The sequence below is a fragment of the Myotis lucifugus genome, unplaced genomic scaffold (genome assembly GCF_000147115.1).
Source record: "Myotis lucifugus unplaced genomic scaffold, Myoluc2.0 scaffold_194, whole genome shotgun sequence".
NCBI classification, from domain to species: domain Eukaryota; kingdom Metazoa; phylum Chordata; class Mammalia; order Chiroptera; family Vespertilionidae; genus Myotis; species Myotis lucifugus.
In genome coordinates, this window is record NW_005871242.1 from 1,741,801 (window position 1) to 1,759,103 (window position 17,303).

General features: G+C 46.1%; 2 protein-coding genes and 1 pseudogene across 9 annotated transcripts in view; 1 reads left to right on the forward strand and 2 right to left on the reverse strand.

Annotated features, from left to right (window-relative positions):
- The window catches only part of POLB (DNA polymerase beta), a 22,224-nt gene extending 20,751 nt beyond the window's left edge, over positions 1 to 1,473 (reverse strand). For 2 of the 3 annotated variants that reach the window (XM_023760806.1, XM_023760804.1), the window contains exons 1-2: positions 1,247 to 1,453; positions 849 to 906 (exon numbers count right to left, since the gene is read on the reverse strand). In XM_023760806.1, the coding sequence (XP_023616574.1) occupies positions 849 to 906; positions 1,247 to 1,307 (119 nt within the window). In that variant the 5' untranslated portion in view covers positions 1,308 to 1,453. Of the gene's footprint in view, positions 1 to 848; positions 907 to 1,246 lie in introns of all 3 variants that reach the window. The other variant, XM_006097047.3, reaches the window with a different exon arrangement.
- A 97-nt stretch (positions 1,474 to 1,570) lies between these two features.
- LOC102416996 lies at positions 1,571 to 3,826 on the forward strand (annotated as a pseudogene).
- A 3,278-nt stretch (positions 3,827 to 7,104) lies between these two features.
- The window catches only part of IKBKB (inhibitor of nuclear factor kappa B kinase subunit beta), a 52,824-nt gene continuing 42,625 nt past the window's right edge, over positions 7,105 to 17,303 (reverse strand). For 4 of the 6 annotated variants that reach the window (XM_014462896.2, XM_014462897.2, XM_006097052.3 and 1 more), the window contains exons 17-22: positions 16,415 to 16,464; positions 16,206 to 16,305; positions 15,851 to 15,998; positions 12,694 to 12,821; positions 9,415 to 9,505; positions 7,105 to 7,991 (exon numbers count right to left, since the gene is read on the reverse strand). In XM_014462896.2, the coding sequence (XP_014318382.2) occupies positions 7,926 to 7,991; positions 9,415 to 9,505; positions 12,694 to 12,821; positions 15,851 to 15,998; positions 16,206 to 16,305; positions 16,415 to 16,464 (583 nt within the window). In that variant the 3' untranslated portion in view covers positions 7,105 to 7,925. The other 2 variants (XM_023760812.1, XM_023760811.1) reach the window with 1 other exon arrangement.

A 17,303-nucleotide genomic window follows, 5' to 3' on the forward strand; every position in this document is an offset into this window, starting at 1 on the left:
GGGTCGGCAGAATGGAAATCATCCCGCCATGAGATAAGAAAAGACTAGGGAGCAGGAAGGCCAGGCCAGGGACACAGATCACTTAGGAAGGGTAATTGTCAGCCCTAACCGGTTTGGCTCAGTGGATAGATCGTAGGCCTGCGGACTGAAGGGTCCCGGGTTCGATTCCGGTCAAGGGCATGTACCTTGGTTGCGGGCACATCCCCAGTGGGAGGTGTGCAGGAGGCAGCTGATCGATGTTTCTCTTTCATGATGTTTCTAGCTTTCTATCCCTCTCCCTTCCTCTCTGTAAAAAGTCAATAAAATTTTTTTTTTTTAAAAAAAGAAGGGTAATTGTCAAGTGGGAGAGAGAGATAAGGTCCGAGTTAGAGGGAAGTGAAAACGATCGCTTTGCTTTTGCTTTTGCTTTTAAGAGCGGAGGGACTAGGGCGTGTTTACAGGCGAGGGGTCAGAAGCAAGTGGCATAGAGTCTAGGCTCAGGCCCCCGGTGCAATGAACAAGGATGGGGTCCAAAGAGGGGACAGGACAAGACACAGCCCAACCAGGGGGAACACGTGTCCCCTCGAACCACATCTATTTCACAGCACAGTCCTCATGTACGTGAAAAGCAGACTGCATCTTCAGTAACTCGTGTCTAACGACAGGAAATCAGCCCGTGTTCCGTCCGAACTGGACTGAATGGACCTCGCAGGGTCTGCCCAGGTTCCCCCAGAATACGGCAGTCGGGCCCCAGCAGTCGCGCCTGCAGCCCTGCTGTTTTCTTCCTCTTCCTCCTCCCGCAGATGGCCCCCACACACGCGGGCCCCCGCCCTCCGACGGCCCGCACCCCGGAAGCAAGTCTGGCCCACCTGTAAGCGTTGTATTTGTGGATCGCCTGGTTGACGTTCTTCTCGAAGTTTGCGAGCTCTGAAAAGGCAACAAGAGGCTCGGGTGAACACGAGCCACGAGTCCACAGACGAGAACTGAGCTTCCCACGAGGGGAAGTCGCCGCCTTTAACCTTCAAGGGCGGGGACCCTCCACGGCTCCGCGGGCCACGCCAACAGCTTCCCGAGCGGCGACAGGGGCCCCAGCGGAGCCGACCCTCACCGGCCACCGGCCACCGGCGCGGAAGGAAGGTCCGCACGGAAGATGACCCGCTGCGAGGGGCCGACCCCATCCCCCGGGCTGTCGGGACGGGAAAGGGAGCAGGGACGGCAAGGGGGTGGGGGGGACGAAGAAAGCCGGCGGTCCCGGCGCCGGGCTGACCTGTGAGCATGTCGGTGATCCCCCCGTTGAGAGTCTCCTGCGGCGCTTTCCGTTTGCTCATGGCGGCCTGCACCTGAGAGCCCGAGTGCGCTGAGCCAGGGACCGGCCCCCTCGCCCAGCTGGAAGGGGCACAGGGACGCGGAGAGGTAGGTAGGACCAGCCCAGCCCCCGTGCAGCCAGCGCGACCGGCGGAACAATGGCTGCCACTGACAGGAGGCGCGGCGCTCGGCGCACGGCGCGCGTGGTGACGTCATGCGAGGGGGCGGGGCCGGGGCGGGGCTAGGACGGCGCTACCTCTGCGTGCGAGACTGAGAGCCGGTAGGGAGGCGGGGACCTGGAACCTGGGTTTGGCAGGAGGGCACCGGACACCCCGGAATTACATCCCAATGGGGTTCCTGCGGGAAGACCTGGATCCCTAACCTGAGACGTATCTGTTTTCTCAGTACGTATCTCTGAAACGCTCTCCCTCCAAGGGGAAATATAGGAGCCCCATTTTTCACTCTGAAGTCAAAACTTAAGATGGTGGGGTAGACAGTCTAAGGTGGTTGGATGGGAGATAGAATGCTGAGTTCTCTGTGCACATTTTATGTGTGCACAGTAATAGCTATTGAATTCACGACGCACTTTATATGTGATGAGGCAACAACACCAGGGTAATACTGTCAAAACTTTCTGTAAGAATGGAATACAGTGCAGCCCACACTGCAATGGGTTCTCCTGTACTGGGTGAAGCAGGAGCCCGAATGAAACATGCCGATAACAGGAAAGCCTCCTTTATGAGACTTTTTAACAGGTATGCCAACCAATGTCAAAAGACGTTTTATTTTTTATCCCCCTGCCTTTTGCGGTAGGGGCTAAGGTGGGGAAGAAACACACAAAAAACACTAGAATGGGAGAAGTGCTCAACCTAATGAGCAATGAAACTGCCATTACAACATGATGACCTGCATCTGAGAAATTGATAGTTCTGCTTGAGAAATGAAAATGTGACATCAGCAATATTTTATAAGTGTTAACTCCTGGGGTTCATACTGCCAAATTCCAGGCAATTGCTTTGTAAATAAAATTAAAAGCTTATTACAAAATGATACATGGCTGTAGAAAAAAGTATAAAAGGAGAAAAGAAAAAATCAGTGAACATCTCACCATTTACCTTTACTGACATATATTTTCAAATCTTCTAACCTAGTTCTTTAAAAATTCCCATCTTTTAATAATGGAATGCTTTAGATATATTTCCTTGATTAGGTTGTGTAGGTGTTTTTTTTTTTTTACAATATCAGTGTACATCTTAAGTTATACTTATTGGACATTTGTATTTCTTTTTTTGTGAATTTATTTATATCCTTTGTTCATTTTTCTAATAAGGTAGTTGCCTATTGTTAATGTGCTAGATTTTTAATATATTACTACTAACCCTTTTGCACAGTTTTGTTGGTTTTTGTAAATATTTGTATTTGCCCTTAATCCCTTGCCTTTTAACTTTATTCTGAAGCTTCTTACTACTTTGATTCCCACCTTCAATTAGAAGTGAGTCACCTTGTTTTCTGCATAACCCTTATTTTTGGCATTGCGTTTGTGGGCATCTCCTGTGAACTATGCCTAAAGTTGTGTCCCGGTCAGTTGTCTGCTCCTACACCCGAGACCGGGAGGAATATGAGGACGGCGAGAAGCCCCTCCACATCTACTACTGTTTGTGTGGCCAGATGGTTCTGGTGCTGGACTGTCAGTTGGAGAAATTGCCCATGAGGCCCCGGGATCAGTCCCGGGTGATTGATGCTGCCAAACACGCCCACAAGTTTTGTAACACAGAAGACCAGGAGACTATGTATCTTCGCAGGCCTGAAGGCATTGAGCGGCAGTACAGAAAGAAGTGTGCAAAGTGCGGACTGCCACTCTTCTACCAGTCCCAGCCAAAGAATGCTCCTGTGACCTTTATTGTGGATGGAGCAGTAGTCAAGTTTGGCCAGGGTTTTGGGAAAATGAATATATATACTCAGAAGCGAGAGCCTCCTAAGAAGGTGATGATGACCAAACGGACTAAAGACATGGGCAAGTTCAGCTCTGTCACTGTGTCTACTATTGATGAAGAGGAAGAGGAGATTGAGGCCAGGGAGATTGCTGACTCGTATGCACAGAATGCCAAAGTGATTGAAAAACAGCTGGAGCGCAGAGGCATGAGCAAAAGGCGGCTGCAGGAGCTGGCGGAACTAGAAGCCAACAAAGCCAAAATGAAGGGGACTTTGATTGACAACCAGTTCAAATGATTAGGACTTTTCTCTGAACCCAGACTAAAGGCAAGCATTTAGACCAGGAGGCGAAAGAACTTTTTCTTGACTGCATGGACTGGTTCCTACCTTTATGCCCCAGCAAAAAGCCTTCTGTTGCTCCCTACATTCAGTGAGGTCTTTGAGTCCATCTGACCTACTTTCTAGAAATGAATTTTTAAAATACATGGATCTTCTGTACTATTTTTTTGTCCATTTGATGTCAACTTCTTTAGTTGTATAGAAACTCCATGAGTAGACTAGTGCTTGAGTGTCTTTTGTTTCTAAAGTAGCTGTTCTTTAATAAAATATTTAAAGATTTTTTTTTGGGGGGGTGAGTCATACTAGTTTTTTTCTGTTCATTTTTCCTATCCTTCTCTATTCCAGGCTATATTCATATTATTTTTTTTTCTGAAGAATGATCATTCTTCTTTAAATAAAGTTTTTATTCACCTCTGAATAATAAACATTACAACTTTAGGGAATTGTGGGACCATTTTTTTAAATATGAGTATTATGCCAACTTAAAAGAAAATCAGTGCCAGAATATCAGGGGAAATGATCAATTTTCTGTCCTCATCCTCTTGGACCAACCATTAACATTTGACCCACTTAACCACTTGCTTCTTGAAATAGTTTTCAGTTGGCTTCTAAAATAGCACATGCTCTGCGTTTTCCTCCTTCCTTCTTCTTCTGTAGCCACTCCTCAAGTTTGTTGGTTTTTGTGTGTTGGTTCCCAGCTCCTCCTCCACTCTCCAGCCTAAATGGAAAAGTACCTCAGGCCTCGATCTTCTAGCCAGACTCCCCACTTTGTCCAGTTTCACCTTTGAAAATACCATGTCTAGCTTGAAGATTCCTAAATTTGTATTTCTAGCCATCTCTCTTGAACTCGAATCCCATATATCAGACTGCCTACTGGTTATCTCTAGTTGTCCATCATAGGCATCTCAAAGATAAAATGTCCTATAGAATTCTTGATTCTTGCCCCACTAGCTTCTCCTTAACTTTTCCCCTTCTCAAGTTAATGACACTTTTTTAAAAATTTATTGGGATGACATCGATTTCAAGTGTAAAGTTCTATGATACATGATCTGTATATTGCATTGTGTGTCCACCACCCCAAGTCAAATCATAATCCAACACTATATACCTGGCCCCTTTGCTCTATAATATCTGCCTACCCCCTTCCCTCTGGTAACCATCATACCATTGTCTATGAGTTTCAGTTTTATATCCCACATATAAGTGAAATCATATGGCTCTTAGCTTTTTCTGACTTATTTTGCTTAGCATAATATCCTCAAAAGTCCATGTTGTCACAAATGACAGTGTTTCATCTTATGGCTGAGCAGTATTGCATAGTATATATGTACCACACCTTCTTTATCATCTATTGAAGGACACTGATTGTTTCCGTATTTGACCACTGTGAATAGTGCTACAATGAACATAGGGGTGTGTATATCTTTGCGAATAAATGTTTTCGAGTTTTTCGGGTATAAATCCAGAAAAGGTATTGCTGGATCATATGGTAGCTCTATTTTTAATTTTTAAAGGAACTGCCATACTGTTTTCCATAGTGGCTGTATCAATTTACATTCCCACCAGCAGTGACTGAGGGCTCCTTTTTCTCCACAACCTCTCCAACACTTATTACTTGTCTTGATGAGAATGGCCATTCTAACAGGTGGTGGGTGGTAGTTACCTCATTGTAGTTTTGATTTGCATTTTCCTAATAGCTAGTGAAGTTAAACATCTCTTCATATATCTTTTGGGCATTTGTATGTCTTCTTGGGAGAAGTGTCTGTTGAGGTCCTCTGCTCATTTTTAAGTTGGATTATTTGTTTGGTGTTGAGTTATTTGAGTTCTTTATATATTTTCAATATTAACCCCTTGTCAGAGCTATTGTTTGCAAATATTATCTCCCATTCAGTTGGTTGCCTTTTTAGTTAATGACACTTTAATCTACCCTGCCATCAGGCAAAAACCCTAGGAGTCATTCTTAATTGTGCTTTTCCCACCCCGCATCCAATCTGTCAGCAAGTTTTGTCTGATCTGTCTCTAGAATATATATTCTCAACTGGATTACCTCTCACCACCTCTACTGCCACTACCCTAGTGCACTCTACTATGATCTCGATCCCCAATTACTGCTGTAGCCTCCTCAATGGGCTTCTTGCTTTTGTTCTTGTTCCCTCCAAATAGGACAAGAGTGATTCTTTTAAAAGATGTGTATCAGACTATATCATTCATTTTCTTAAATACCTTCTCATTGCACTTAGAATAAAATCCACACTCCTTCCCCGGCCAGTGTGGCTCAGTTGGTTGGAGCGTCATCCCGTATACCAAAAGGTGGCAGTCAGAGCACATACCCAGGTTACAGGTTTGATCCCCAGTTGGGGCATGTGCAGGAAATAACTGATCGATGTTTCTCTCACATCAGTGTTTCTCCATCTATCTCCCTTTCTCTACAACCAATTTTTTAAAAACCCCACACTCCTTTCCATGGCCTAATGTGACCTATCTTCTACCATCTCTCCTACTTCCCACATTTCCCCTTGTTTACTACACAGATGTACTTGCTTCAAGGCTCTTCTCTCATTGTTCAGGCCTTTGCCTGGCTGCCTTCTTCTCATCATTCAAATCTTAGACCAGTAGTCACATCCTTGTCACATTCCTGAATAACACTATGCACTCTATCCATTACTGCTTTATTTTCTTCATAGCACTGAAACTATTTGAAACTTACATGTGTTGCTTGCCTATTACTGACTCCTTACCCTACCCCTTTTCCCACCAATGTAACCTCCATGAAAGTAAATAGTTAATTCTTGTTTGCTACATAGAGGTGCTCAATAGGTACTTGCTGAATGTCCTAATTGCAATTTTGCTGAAGTGTCAAATACTTCGAATTACACAGGATATGGACACATCATGATGTAGGATGGTTAATCATCCTGGGTTGAGAGGGACTGAGAAGTTTACTGGGATTCAGAACTTTCTGGGCTAAAACCAGGAAAGTTCTCAGCAAACCAAGATAAGTTGGTCACCCTAAGATATGTCAATATTTCAACAAATCATCATACTAACAAAATATCATCAATGGGTTCTGCAACTTAAAGCAAAATGATGTATAACCAAACCAATTTTACCATAGGCTAATTGATATAAACAAGAGTTAAGTTCCTATAGTATCTCATCAACATTATAGTGAAATGACATTGGATAAAACGTTATTCAAAGACCTGCTTACTTTAATATACCAGTATACAATGTGGATCCCAGAGGCAAAGCATGAAGCACTTCCAAAACTAAACTTGACCATGAAACCCTTCTGTACGATTCCCATGAAAACCACTTAGTGAAACTCTTTTATTCTAACTTTCTTCTCCAACCAAACTCATTTTTGTGATCATCTGAACTCATTTTCTTTCCTGCTTTTATATAAAGGTGAAATTTTATGAAATGTCAAAGAGGCAGTGCTACTATTCCAGGTACTATTCCACTGAGTTGATTTCGAATTCATAAGTTCTAACCAGAGGATTGTGGAACCCAGCATAGGTGTTGAATCATTTCACAAGATCTAGAAACGATTTTTTAAATAAATCAATTTAATAATACTGCTGGATGATATGAGGCAGGAACTCCCTGTCCCACCTCCACCACACACAGATGTGTCCGAGTATTGTGTTCAGCAGGCCAGTGGTTAACAAGTAACCTTTTCTTCTCTCCTCCTTCTCCATGACAACTCACTCCCAAGTAATCTTTGGGACCCAAAGGAAGGGAGTTTCTCTTCCATCCTGGCTCTAGTGGCTTAAAGGACTACAGACGTGGGAGCCGAAGGGAGGATAACCACCACAGTGTAGGTAAAAAGACGGTTTTAGCAGCAGTGAAATGAAAAGAGGAAGAGAGAGGATGGGACCAGGCCAAGTCCATGACTTAAGAGTCTGTTCAAGAGAAACCAAATCCAATGAAACATTGACTGTGAGGACATGTGGGTCAGGGCCTCTGAAGATCAGGAGGGGTCAGGAGAGGATAGGCTGGCATCAAGGGCTGTTCATACTTTGCCCTGAAATACTCATGTTAGACATTTGTCCAGTGGTCTGTGGTGCAACAGTATTTGAGCACTTTTTTCGGAGCAGAGGAGGGAGCCTCTGTGGTTTAGTCTCCCTAATGCTCCTGCCTGGCATCCATGCTTGCTGGGCCTCTGTGATGGAGGACTTCCAGTGTCCTGACGAGCTGCTGGCAGTGCCACACCCTTGATCCACGGTCAATGCCACACCGGTCGGGGAAGTAAGAAGATCTCCATCTGGGTGCCGAAGACCGCTGGGACATCAGTATAGCAGGGCACATACCTGTGGGAGAGCCTCAGGCCAGGCAGCCCCATCGGGTGGTCAAGGCCACCCACACAGTCAGGAGACCTGCTCCCAGCTATTCTGCTCTTCTTCCTCCATCTGTAACCAGCTCCAGTCGAGAGACTGAAAGTCAACAGGCAGATTAAAAATACACCTCAGTTGTTGTTTTTCCAGGAGGCAACGAGCACAGTTGAGAAGGAAATTTAATAATAGTTATTGCAGAGTACCCATGAGCTAAAGAAACATATTCAAAACCATACAGAATCTTTTCTTTGGACTGGCTAGGAGTCCCTGAGATTCCTGGACTATGGACAGTAGAAAAGCAATTTTAGTATTACTTGTACTCACAGTGCTTATTTATGCCCACTGTGGGTAGGTGGAGCAAAGGCCCTAGGAGTGTAGCATAGGAGCATAGGAGTATACTGGCTGAGTATAGCATAATCTAGGAGCAGAGCAAATCTCAGCTACTGATTTCCAACCTCACCAAATGAAATGCTCTAATAAGACTTCCTTTTCCTCTGGCAGAAATGCAAATTAGCAGTGAAAGGATTAAATATACAGTCTCAGGAGGAGGAACAGTAGCAACAACAGATAGAGAAAGCCCCTAAACCAGAGAACACTTAAATAAATACCAGATCATTACAATTAATGGTGTCCCCTCTGATTATTCTGAAAACTAAGACGTTAGAGGGAGGCTAGTAGGTGATTGTACTGGCAGGAAAAGGGCATTTAAAGATCTGAGGGAATGATTTAGGATCCTTGAAGCAATGTTAGTTTTGTCTTAATGTACCTATATCTTGACTAGTTTTTCTTTAGGTTACCTGCCCTATAACTAGTGCTACCTACTGCTAAGCTCTGAGTCCCTGAGAAGTGGGGCCATGACAGGTTCTTGCTTTATCCCTGAAGTTCAGCACAATACCCACAACACACAAATGTTCAGCAATGGGACAAAAGTTGACGGAGGCGGGGGTGGGGGGGGGTGGGGGGGAGGCTTCTCAAAATAATGTTACCTTCTTCATAAAGATCAAGTATTATAAGGATTAAATGAGACAATGTACATAAAGTACTGTTCCCATTCAAAAATTGTTAGCATTATTATAATGATGAATAATAATAAATATGTACAGTTGACCCTTGAACATGGTTTAAACTACGCAGGTCCACTTATACACGGATTTTTTCCAATAAATACAGTAAATGTATCTTATCTTTATGATTTTCTTAGTAACATTTTCTTTTCTCTAGCTTACTTTATTGTAAAAATATAGTATGTAATACATATACAAAATATGTGTTAATCAACTGTTTATGTTATCAGTAAGGTTTCAGGTCAACAGTAGGCTATTTGTAGTTAAGTTTTGGGGGAGTCAAAAGTTATATGTAGATTTTCAACTGTGCAGGGAGTTGGCATCCCTAATCCCTGTGTTGTTTAAGGGTCAATGTACTAGAAAATCACAAGTGTATACTGCGATTGAGGAACCACTGGATTGCCTTTCTGTTTTCCTTTTCTCGTCTGCTGTAGCAAGGACATGGGATAGGCCATTACCCGTAAACTCCGGTCCTGTTCTTTCATGGTGTCTTGCATTGCACTTTCTAGCTGGGTGCAGAGATTGTGTGCTTCGGCCATCAGTTCTTCACTAGAGAAAAGGATCCAGTTATTAGAAAGTGTCAGTAATATTTTTTCAGAGATAATACTATTATTATGTAAAAATATGCTAAAGAGCTTTTGACAAGGTTTTAAAAATTTAATAGAATTATTTTGGTTCTGAGTATCTTAAAACACCATGTCATTGATTAGTGATCACATTCATCTAGTTAAGTACTTTTTGGAAGCCCAAATCTAGCCATAAGCACCTGTCACTGTGAAAAAGGAAACAGATCTCGGCTTAATAAAGAAGTTAAAAGTAAAAAAAGAACTCTCTCAGACTTAACTAGATAGCTAAATATATTAAACTGGAGGCCCGGTACATGGATTTGTGTATTGGTGGGGTCCCTTGGCCTGGCCTACGGGGATCGGCCAAAACTGGCAGACCTACATTCCCCAAGGGATGTAGTAGTGCTCGAAGCAGCAGGCGGTCGGGGAGGAGCCCGAGCCTGGGCCAGGTGCCGCACCACTCCCGCTCATCTCGGCCCCGCTGCACCTGCCGCTCAACTGTGGTCTCTGCGCACCCCGTCCTAGGGCGATACCAGCACACCCATGACCAAGAAGCGGCCGCAGGCTTACGCCCAGTCAGTCCTGATGCTGGTCCTGATCCCAGTCCTGGTCCAGATAGGGGAGGGGCACACAGGGGGAGGGTCTGCAGGAGAGGCTTGCACTGCTGCAGCTGTGCTCGCAAGCCACGAGCCCAGCGTCTGGCGCCCGTTGGTAAGCTGAGCGATGCTCCCCCTGTGGGAGTACACTGACCACCAGGGGGCAGCTCCTGCATTGAGTGTCTGCCCCCTGGTGGTCAGTGAGCATCATAGCTACCGGTCAAATGGTCGAACGGTCACTTAGGCTTTTATATATACTAAAGGCCCAGTGCACGGATTCGTGTACTGGTGGGGTCCCTTGGTCTGACCTGTGGGGATTGGGCCGAAACTGGCTCTCCAACATCCCCTGAGGGGTCCCAGATTGCGAGAGGGCATAGGCCAGGCCAAAGGACCCCACCGGTGCATGATCAGAGCCGGGGAGGGACCACGGGAGGGTTCCAGGGCGTGTCCGGCCCATCTCACCCAGTCCCCATCAGCCAGACCCCAGCAGCAAGCTAACCTACCGGTCGGAACATCTGCCCCTTGGTGATCAGTGCACGTCATAGCGACTGGTTGAATGGTCAAATGAACGGTCGGACACTTAGCATATTAGGCTTTTATTATATAGGATAGATAGATTCTTTCCAATTGCCAAAATCTAAAGGTAATTCCCACATCACCTGTTTTCCAATTTTTGAAATGGAAAAGATATATATGAACCAAGCAATTTCACCAGGTTTCCACAGTTTCTTGAGCTCCGAGAAAAAGCAGGTCTGGGAACTGATTTCATTAATCTGTGCTCTCTCTTTTCTATAACGATGCACATGTCCTATCAATATCGGGCCATGGCGACATAGGGGGAACCCATCTGCCCTTTTCTAACCTCAGCTCTATGATGTGGAGAAACAATCGGCAACCTGTGTGCCCAGGATGACTCTTCCAGATCTCTGAGCATTTCAGTGGAAGGAATATGACAAATCCAAGAAGGCAGTGTCCTCCCACCTTGCAAAGTATGACTGATGGAAGGAACACAGGGCACCTTTTTTGCTTAGCTTCATCTACAAGGCTACTAACTAGGTGAAAGACTTGGGGCCAGCTCTAGTGGACAATGTAGGAGGCACAAGACACAGTTTTACTATCTTCAAGGGACTCACAGTAGGTTGGGAAGAGAATTAAGAACCCAAGGCCACATAGGATTAAGTACCAAAACAGTATAGGCTATGAACTCCCCCAAGTACTAGAACAGGACTTTTAAAAACAGCTTTATTGAGATAAATTGGCATACCATAATGTTCACCCAGTTAAAGTCTACAACTTGATAGTTTCAGTACATTTACAGAATTGTACAACCATCACAATAATCTCGTCTTGGGACATTTTCATCACCCAAAAAGCAATCTTGTACCCATTATCAACCACTTCCCATTCCCCCTCCCCACCTGCCCTAGGCAATCATTAATTTATTTTCTAAATAAAACATGCCTCTTTGCCTAGGGCCTGGCACATAGAACATGCTGAGTTAACAGGGGTGGGACTGAATCATACACAAAAACACTCCAAGAATTGAGCAATCCCCATGTGCTTGTGTGGCCAGGGCTTTGGAGGAGGTGGGAAGCAGATGTGCCCTCCAGAATGGAGGACCATTCCAGAGAAGCTCTCGAACTTGAGTGTGCATGAGCTCCACCCCTGAGTTTCTGATTCAGAATCTGCATTTCTAACAAGATGCTGCTGATGCTGCTAGTCTGGACCAGACTTTAAGGACCACTGAGCTAGCGCAAGGAGTTTGTGCGGGAACAGTGGATCCGCCTAGAAAGCCGCTCTGAGGTGGCCATAAATGCCTGAAAAGTCTCAGAATGAGCCTCTAGGGCAGGGGTGGGGAACCTTTTTCTGCCAAGGGCCATTTGGATACTTATAACATCATTCATGGGCCATAAAAAATTATCAACTTAAAAATTAGCCTGCTATATTTGGTCAAACATTTAATTAACTCACCCCTAATGTCATGCCAGGGCAAATGATTTCGTATGGCCCATGGGCCGGACATTCCCCACCCCTGCTCTAGGGAGGCGGAAAGCCCTGCCAGAAAGGGCTGAAGTGCTCAGTTCACCCCTCTGTGGCAGGGGTCCAGGCGACAGGAGGGGAGAGGAAGGGATGAACGGGAGGTGATGAGAGGTGATGGGAGGAAACCGGTAACTTGGTAACTCAAAGCGGTGGTGGGGTGAGAGGGAGGAGGCAAGATGACTCAGGTGGATTGAATCGGGCCCTCCCTCTAGGGAATCTGGTTTTGAAGACCAGACAATGACTGATGGACTACATAACAGCATGTGACTGACCAGCACTTTCAATATTCTCATTGAGCAATTAGTAATTCAACCCTCAGACAAGGACATTTTAGTGCCCACCATATTCAGACTCCCAAGGGACTATGAGGCATTTGTCCCTGCAGCGCCTACCATATATAGCAAACACACAGAAAAACACGCACAAAAGCATTAGATAGATGAAATGGCCTATCAGTGGTCAACATCCATTTCCACCCCATGACCTCCTGATGTGCCCTTGAATATTACACTTGGCACTGTTAACTACGACGTACCTTTTGTTGACTAACTCAGGTAAGCTGTCGGGGGCAGTGAGAGGCTGAGACATCAGCTGACCAGAGTGACTAAGGCGAGAAGCATTCATGCTATCTGGGCTTCCACTAACAGGACCACGGACCTTGCTCTAAAGGACAAAACCAAAAAGAAAGTCAACAAAATTTTGGAGCAAAGGGATAGTTCAACTTTTGCATTCACACCATGGTATTTTCTCATGAAACAATTGGCCACAAGACACATGCTAGAGCACGGTCAACCCCTGTATCCGTGACAACAGCTGGTAGTTTGCATTTCAATTTAGAAAATGTTTCTGTATTTTGATAAAAGATTCTAAATACAGAGATTTGAGTGCCTATGTTTGTAAGCTTTATTTCATTAAGTTTGATTGCTTAATGAACTCTTATGAGATTAAAAGTGAGGTGTTAAAGTTGTCAGGGACTTTCTGTGAATCACACCATCTGTGGGACAGCTGAGAAGAAAACCTGGACAGGCTGACTCCAAGGCTGTGGCAGCCACTCCCCTTCAAAGCCAACATGCTTCATCAATGGCTCCTGCTCCAGCTACTTGCACCTCCTCAAACCTGCAGCCCAGACATGACCTACGGTCCACCTTCTCAGCACCTCAAGCCACCTCTTCCTCCCCGAATCCCCACCGCACTCATCTGCTGGCTTCACCTACTGCTCATTCACCCCTCTCCTCGCCCTCACGGCAGCCTGCATTGTTTCCATCCCTTTCAGCAGCACAGACTGGCTCCTCATTCTCCCTTCCAGCTGAACATCAAGGTCCAGCCTCACCCAACCATTCAAGAACCCTAGTTTGCCCTGCTCTTCGTCCTTTGGCTGTGCCTTCCCTGGCGACTATCACCCTTGGAGAGACCCATCTACCTCCTTTTCTTCTGCCTGGGTCCACAAGGAAGGAAGGAGATCACTACTGTGCTTTTGGGCTCCTGACTTTTCTACCATCCTGTCCTGTGAACCACAGCAAGTACTCAATTCTGCCCCCATGGAGTGGCTACTCGCGCTCAATGGTGAGGTCTGTGAAAGTCTCAAATCTGTTCTCCAGCTGCCATCGGAGTGAGTTTCTAAAATCCTAATCCCATTTCCATACTTAACGTTCTTCAGTATGAAAGGAAAAAACAAATACTGCAATGTTTCCTTTATTTCTTCAAAATAAGGTGTGGCCTGTCTGAGCTAGCCCTTGCCTTGCTGTCCAATGCCATCCCCAGCGATACCCTTCCCCCACCCCACACCAACCTGCTATTCCTCCTTGCTCCAGGCCTTTGACAGAGCATCGTCTTTGTCCTGGAGTGTCCTCTTCTCCACCTAGACACCTACCTACCTCCTACTCATTCTTCAGGTGAAATTCTGTGGTTCCCTCACCTCTAAGACTGAAGCTGGCATTCCTCCTCTGCATTTGTGCTATAGCTTGTGCCTACTATAGCTGCTGTACGTCACTTCCTCACCTAAATTGTTCTCATTCATTTCCCTGTCTGTGCCCCTCACCAGATTATGAGCTCGGGCCAGGGGCCATGCTTATTTTTCCTCCCATAGCTCTAGTATTCAGCACCCCGCTGGGCATATAGTCAGCACTCGATGTTGAATGGATGCAGATGGCAGATCAGGCCATTGACTGTGAATACCTCAAATTCCCTCTCCCCCTTAAATCTTGTCTGCCTTGTCATCTCTCCCCTTTTCTTTTCCTCCTCACTTCCCAAGGCCACGCTCATGATTCTGACCTCTCTGTTGTTCTCAAGACTGGAGACTAAATTGTCTATTACTTTGATACTGTGAATCCCCGGAACACTGTCTACTTCTCCTTGGCCTACAATATGCTCCAGTTGTCATGATCTTAAAAACACCATCCTTGTATCCCACTTTCCACCTTAAGAATTCCCATTCTCCTCTTTGCTCTTAAAGGCTATCAATGACTATATGGCTCTCTTTTCAGCCTCTTCCGCCTTTGTGCAGCCTTCCCACCAGCTGTGGCTTCATGGCTTTTACCTGTCTCTTTTCACTTCTTTGTCCTGAGCTCTCTTTTTCATGTTATGTTTTCTCTCTGAGCAGCATTCAGTGGAGTCACAGCTACATTATGACAGGTGGTGGTCACAGAAAGTATGAGTTACAATAGAAGCAGCAGACATAGGTGAGGATCCACCACATCATGCTGCCGTGCACTGCAGAGGACTAAATGGAAGACCCCCAAAAGATCTGTCCATTCCTAACTCCAGGAACCTAGGAATGTGCCCTTATTTGGAAAAAGGTCTTTGCAGGTGTAGTTAAGGATCCTGAAATGAGATCATCCTGGACTATTCACGTGGGACTGGAATTCAATGACAAGTGTTCTTATAAGAGACATCCAGAAGACAGAGGCAGAGATTGGAGTGATGTGGCCACAAGCCAAGGAACACCTGGAGCCACCAGAAGCAGGAAGAGGCAGGAAGGGTTCTCCCCTAGAGCCTACAGAGGGAGCCTAGCCCTGCCAACACCTTGATTTCAGACTTCTGACAGAATATTTTGTGGTAATCCTATCTAATAAAGAAGGAATATGCAAATTGACCATCACACTGTCACAAAGATGGCGGTGCCCACAGCCCCAAGATGGTGGCGCCCAGTCCCCTCAGCCCCGCCAGAATCCCACAGTCCGTTCAGTCCAGCTGGAAGCCAGCAGGCGCACGGTGCAGCCGGATCTGCCCTCAGCCACCCAGCCGTCCAGGGCTGGCCCAAGGCACAGGTAACCAGGGCCAGCCGAGGCTTGCACTGCCACCAGTGGCAGCAGCAGAGGTGTGATGGGGGCATCGCCTTCTCCTGATCGCCGGGTCGTCTCCCGCCCCTGAGGGATCCCAGACTGTGAGAGGGGACAGGCCGGGCTGAGGGTCGCCCCCTCCAGTGCATGAATTTTCATGCACCAGGCCTCTAGTTTATTATAGTAGCCACAGGAAATGCATACATGCATAAATAAAAACAATGGGCCTAGGCCCTAACTCTGCCACTCCTGATCCTCTAAGCTGTGAAGAGGTGAAAACGGAGCGGCAGCAGCTGAGTGGTTCGTTGGTGGCCTATGGTCTCCCTTGTAGGGCGGTACAGCTGCACAGAGGGCGAAAGGCCCAGAGAGATGGCAGACTGAGGGCTGCGGACCAGGCTACAGGGGCTCACTCACACAAGCGATCTTCAGGAGATTCCAGAGCTCCTTCTGTCGCTTTTCCTGAAGCCGAACAACAGTCTTCTCGTCCTCATTCATTAAACTCACCACTTCTTCCACCTTGGGCAACAATTCCAGAGCCTTCTGCTTGCAAACCACAGTTTTACTGTAAAGAATAAACAAGACAAAGTCCAGTGGCATTTGGGTTGGAGCAAGTGGGAGAACATAATCCCAGGTGATTACGAATCCAGTCAGCAGCTGCAGATATTTTCTTCACGTGGACAAGTGCATCAGAATGGAGTGAAGAAATGGCCTCACACAGCCTTGCTGCTTCTTCACATGCCACCTCGAGTAGGAAAGTCAGGGCTTATACCTGAGCTGTGTATAAATCACACGCACTTTCTTCTCAAAGGCTTGGATTGCCTGAAGTAGCAGTCGCACCATTTCCTGGCTGTCACCCTCAGTTCGCTGGTCTGGAAAGAGGAGAGGAATTGCACAGTTCTAAAGGTGGCTGGCAGAGAGGACCAATGTCTCACATCTGAGATGCCAAGAAACCCAAGGCAGGCATAAAACCCCACTTACCTCTAGGCTTTTCCCTGAGTCTCCTGTAAAGCTCCCTCGCTTCCTCTTCTCTGAAATATACAAATAAGAAGCTCTGTCTAGATTTGAGGCCACATTAGAACATCTTAAGCATTAATAAGCTGATTCCTGCCAGTAGAATCACTGATTTCTAGAAGTAAGGCTGGCAATATGTCTTGACTGGAGAAAATAATTATTCCTGGTGATATTATAGGTGATGTCTATAATAAGGGCACGATCACCCTCACTATCAAATTCTCCAAGGTTTAATTAGAGAGGATCCTAAGGAAAGGAGTCTCCACTTGGTCCCTTGGAATTCCTGGCTTCCGCAATAGTGGTTCCAGGTGCCATCCCTGGATCCAAGCCTGGAGAGCATGGCTTCCTTTTGAAAACGCAAGACCAAGGTGGACACAAACTCCTGTCCCCTTTTCCACTTAACACAGTGAGACAGGCTGATATTTTCAGAGGTGATTTTCATTTGAAAACTAGAAGAGAATAAAAGTTTAAATGATTCAAGGAAGTATAGGGTACAAATAATCAGATTTCTGATGTTCTGGTCCTGGGAATCCTAGTAAAAGCATCAGAGGACACCGCTGAGCCCAAATGTGATAGGCGATAGCTTGTGAGAGGCTGATGTGCCTGCCTGCCTCCCTCCCATCTGCAACCTGGGGGCTGTGTGAGCTTCCTGCAGGCAGGACTGCTCTACTTGGTGCCTCGTCCTTTCTTGGAGCCAAGGCCAAAGTCCTGATAAAGACTCAAATGAGCGGTTTCCAGGTCTGAACTTCTAAGAGTTTCCAGGCTTCTCCGTCTCTGCGCCAGTTTCTGCTTTTCAAGCTACACCTGGAACAGGGTGAGCTTGACAAACAGTGACGCCTGATACCATGACAAAGGC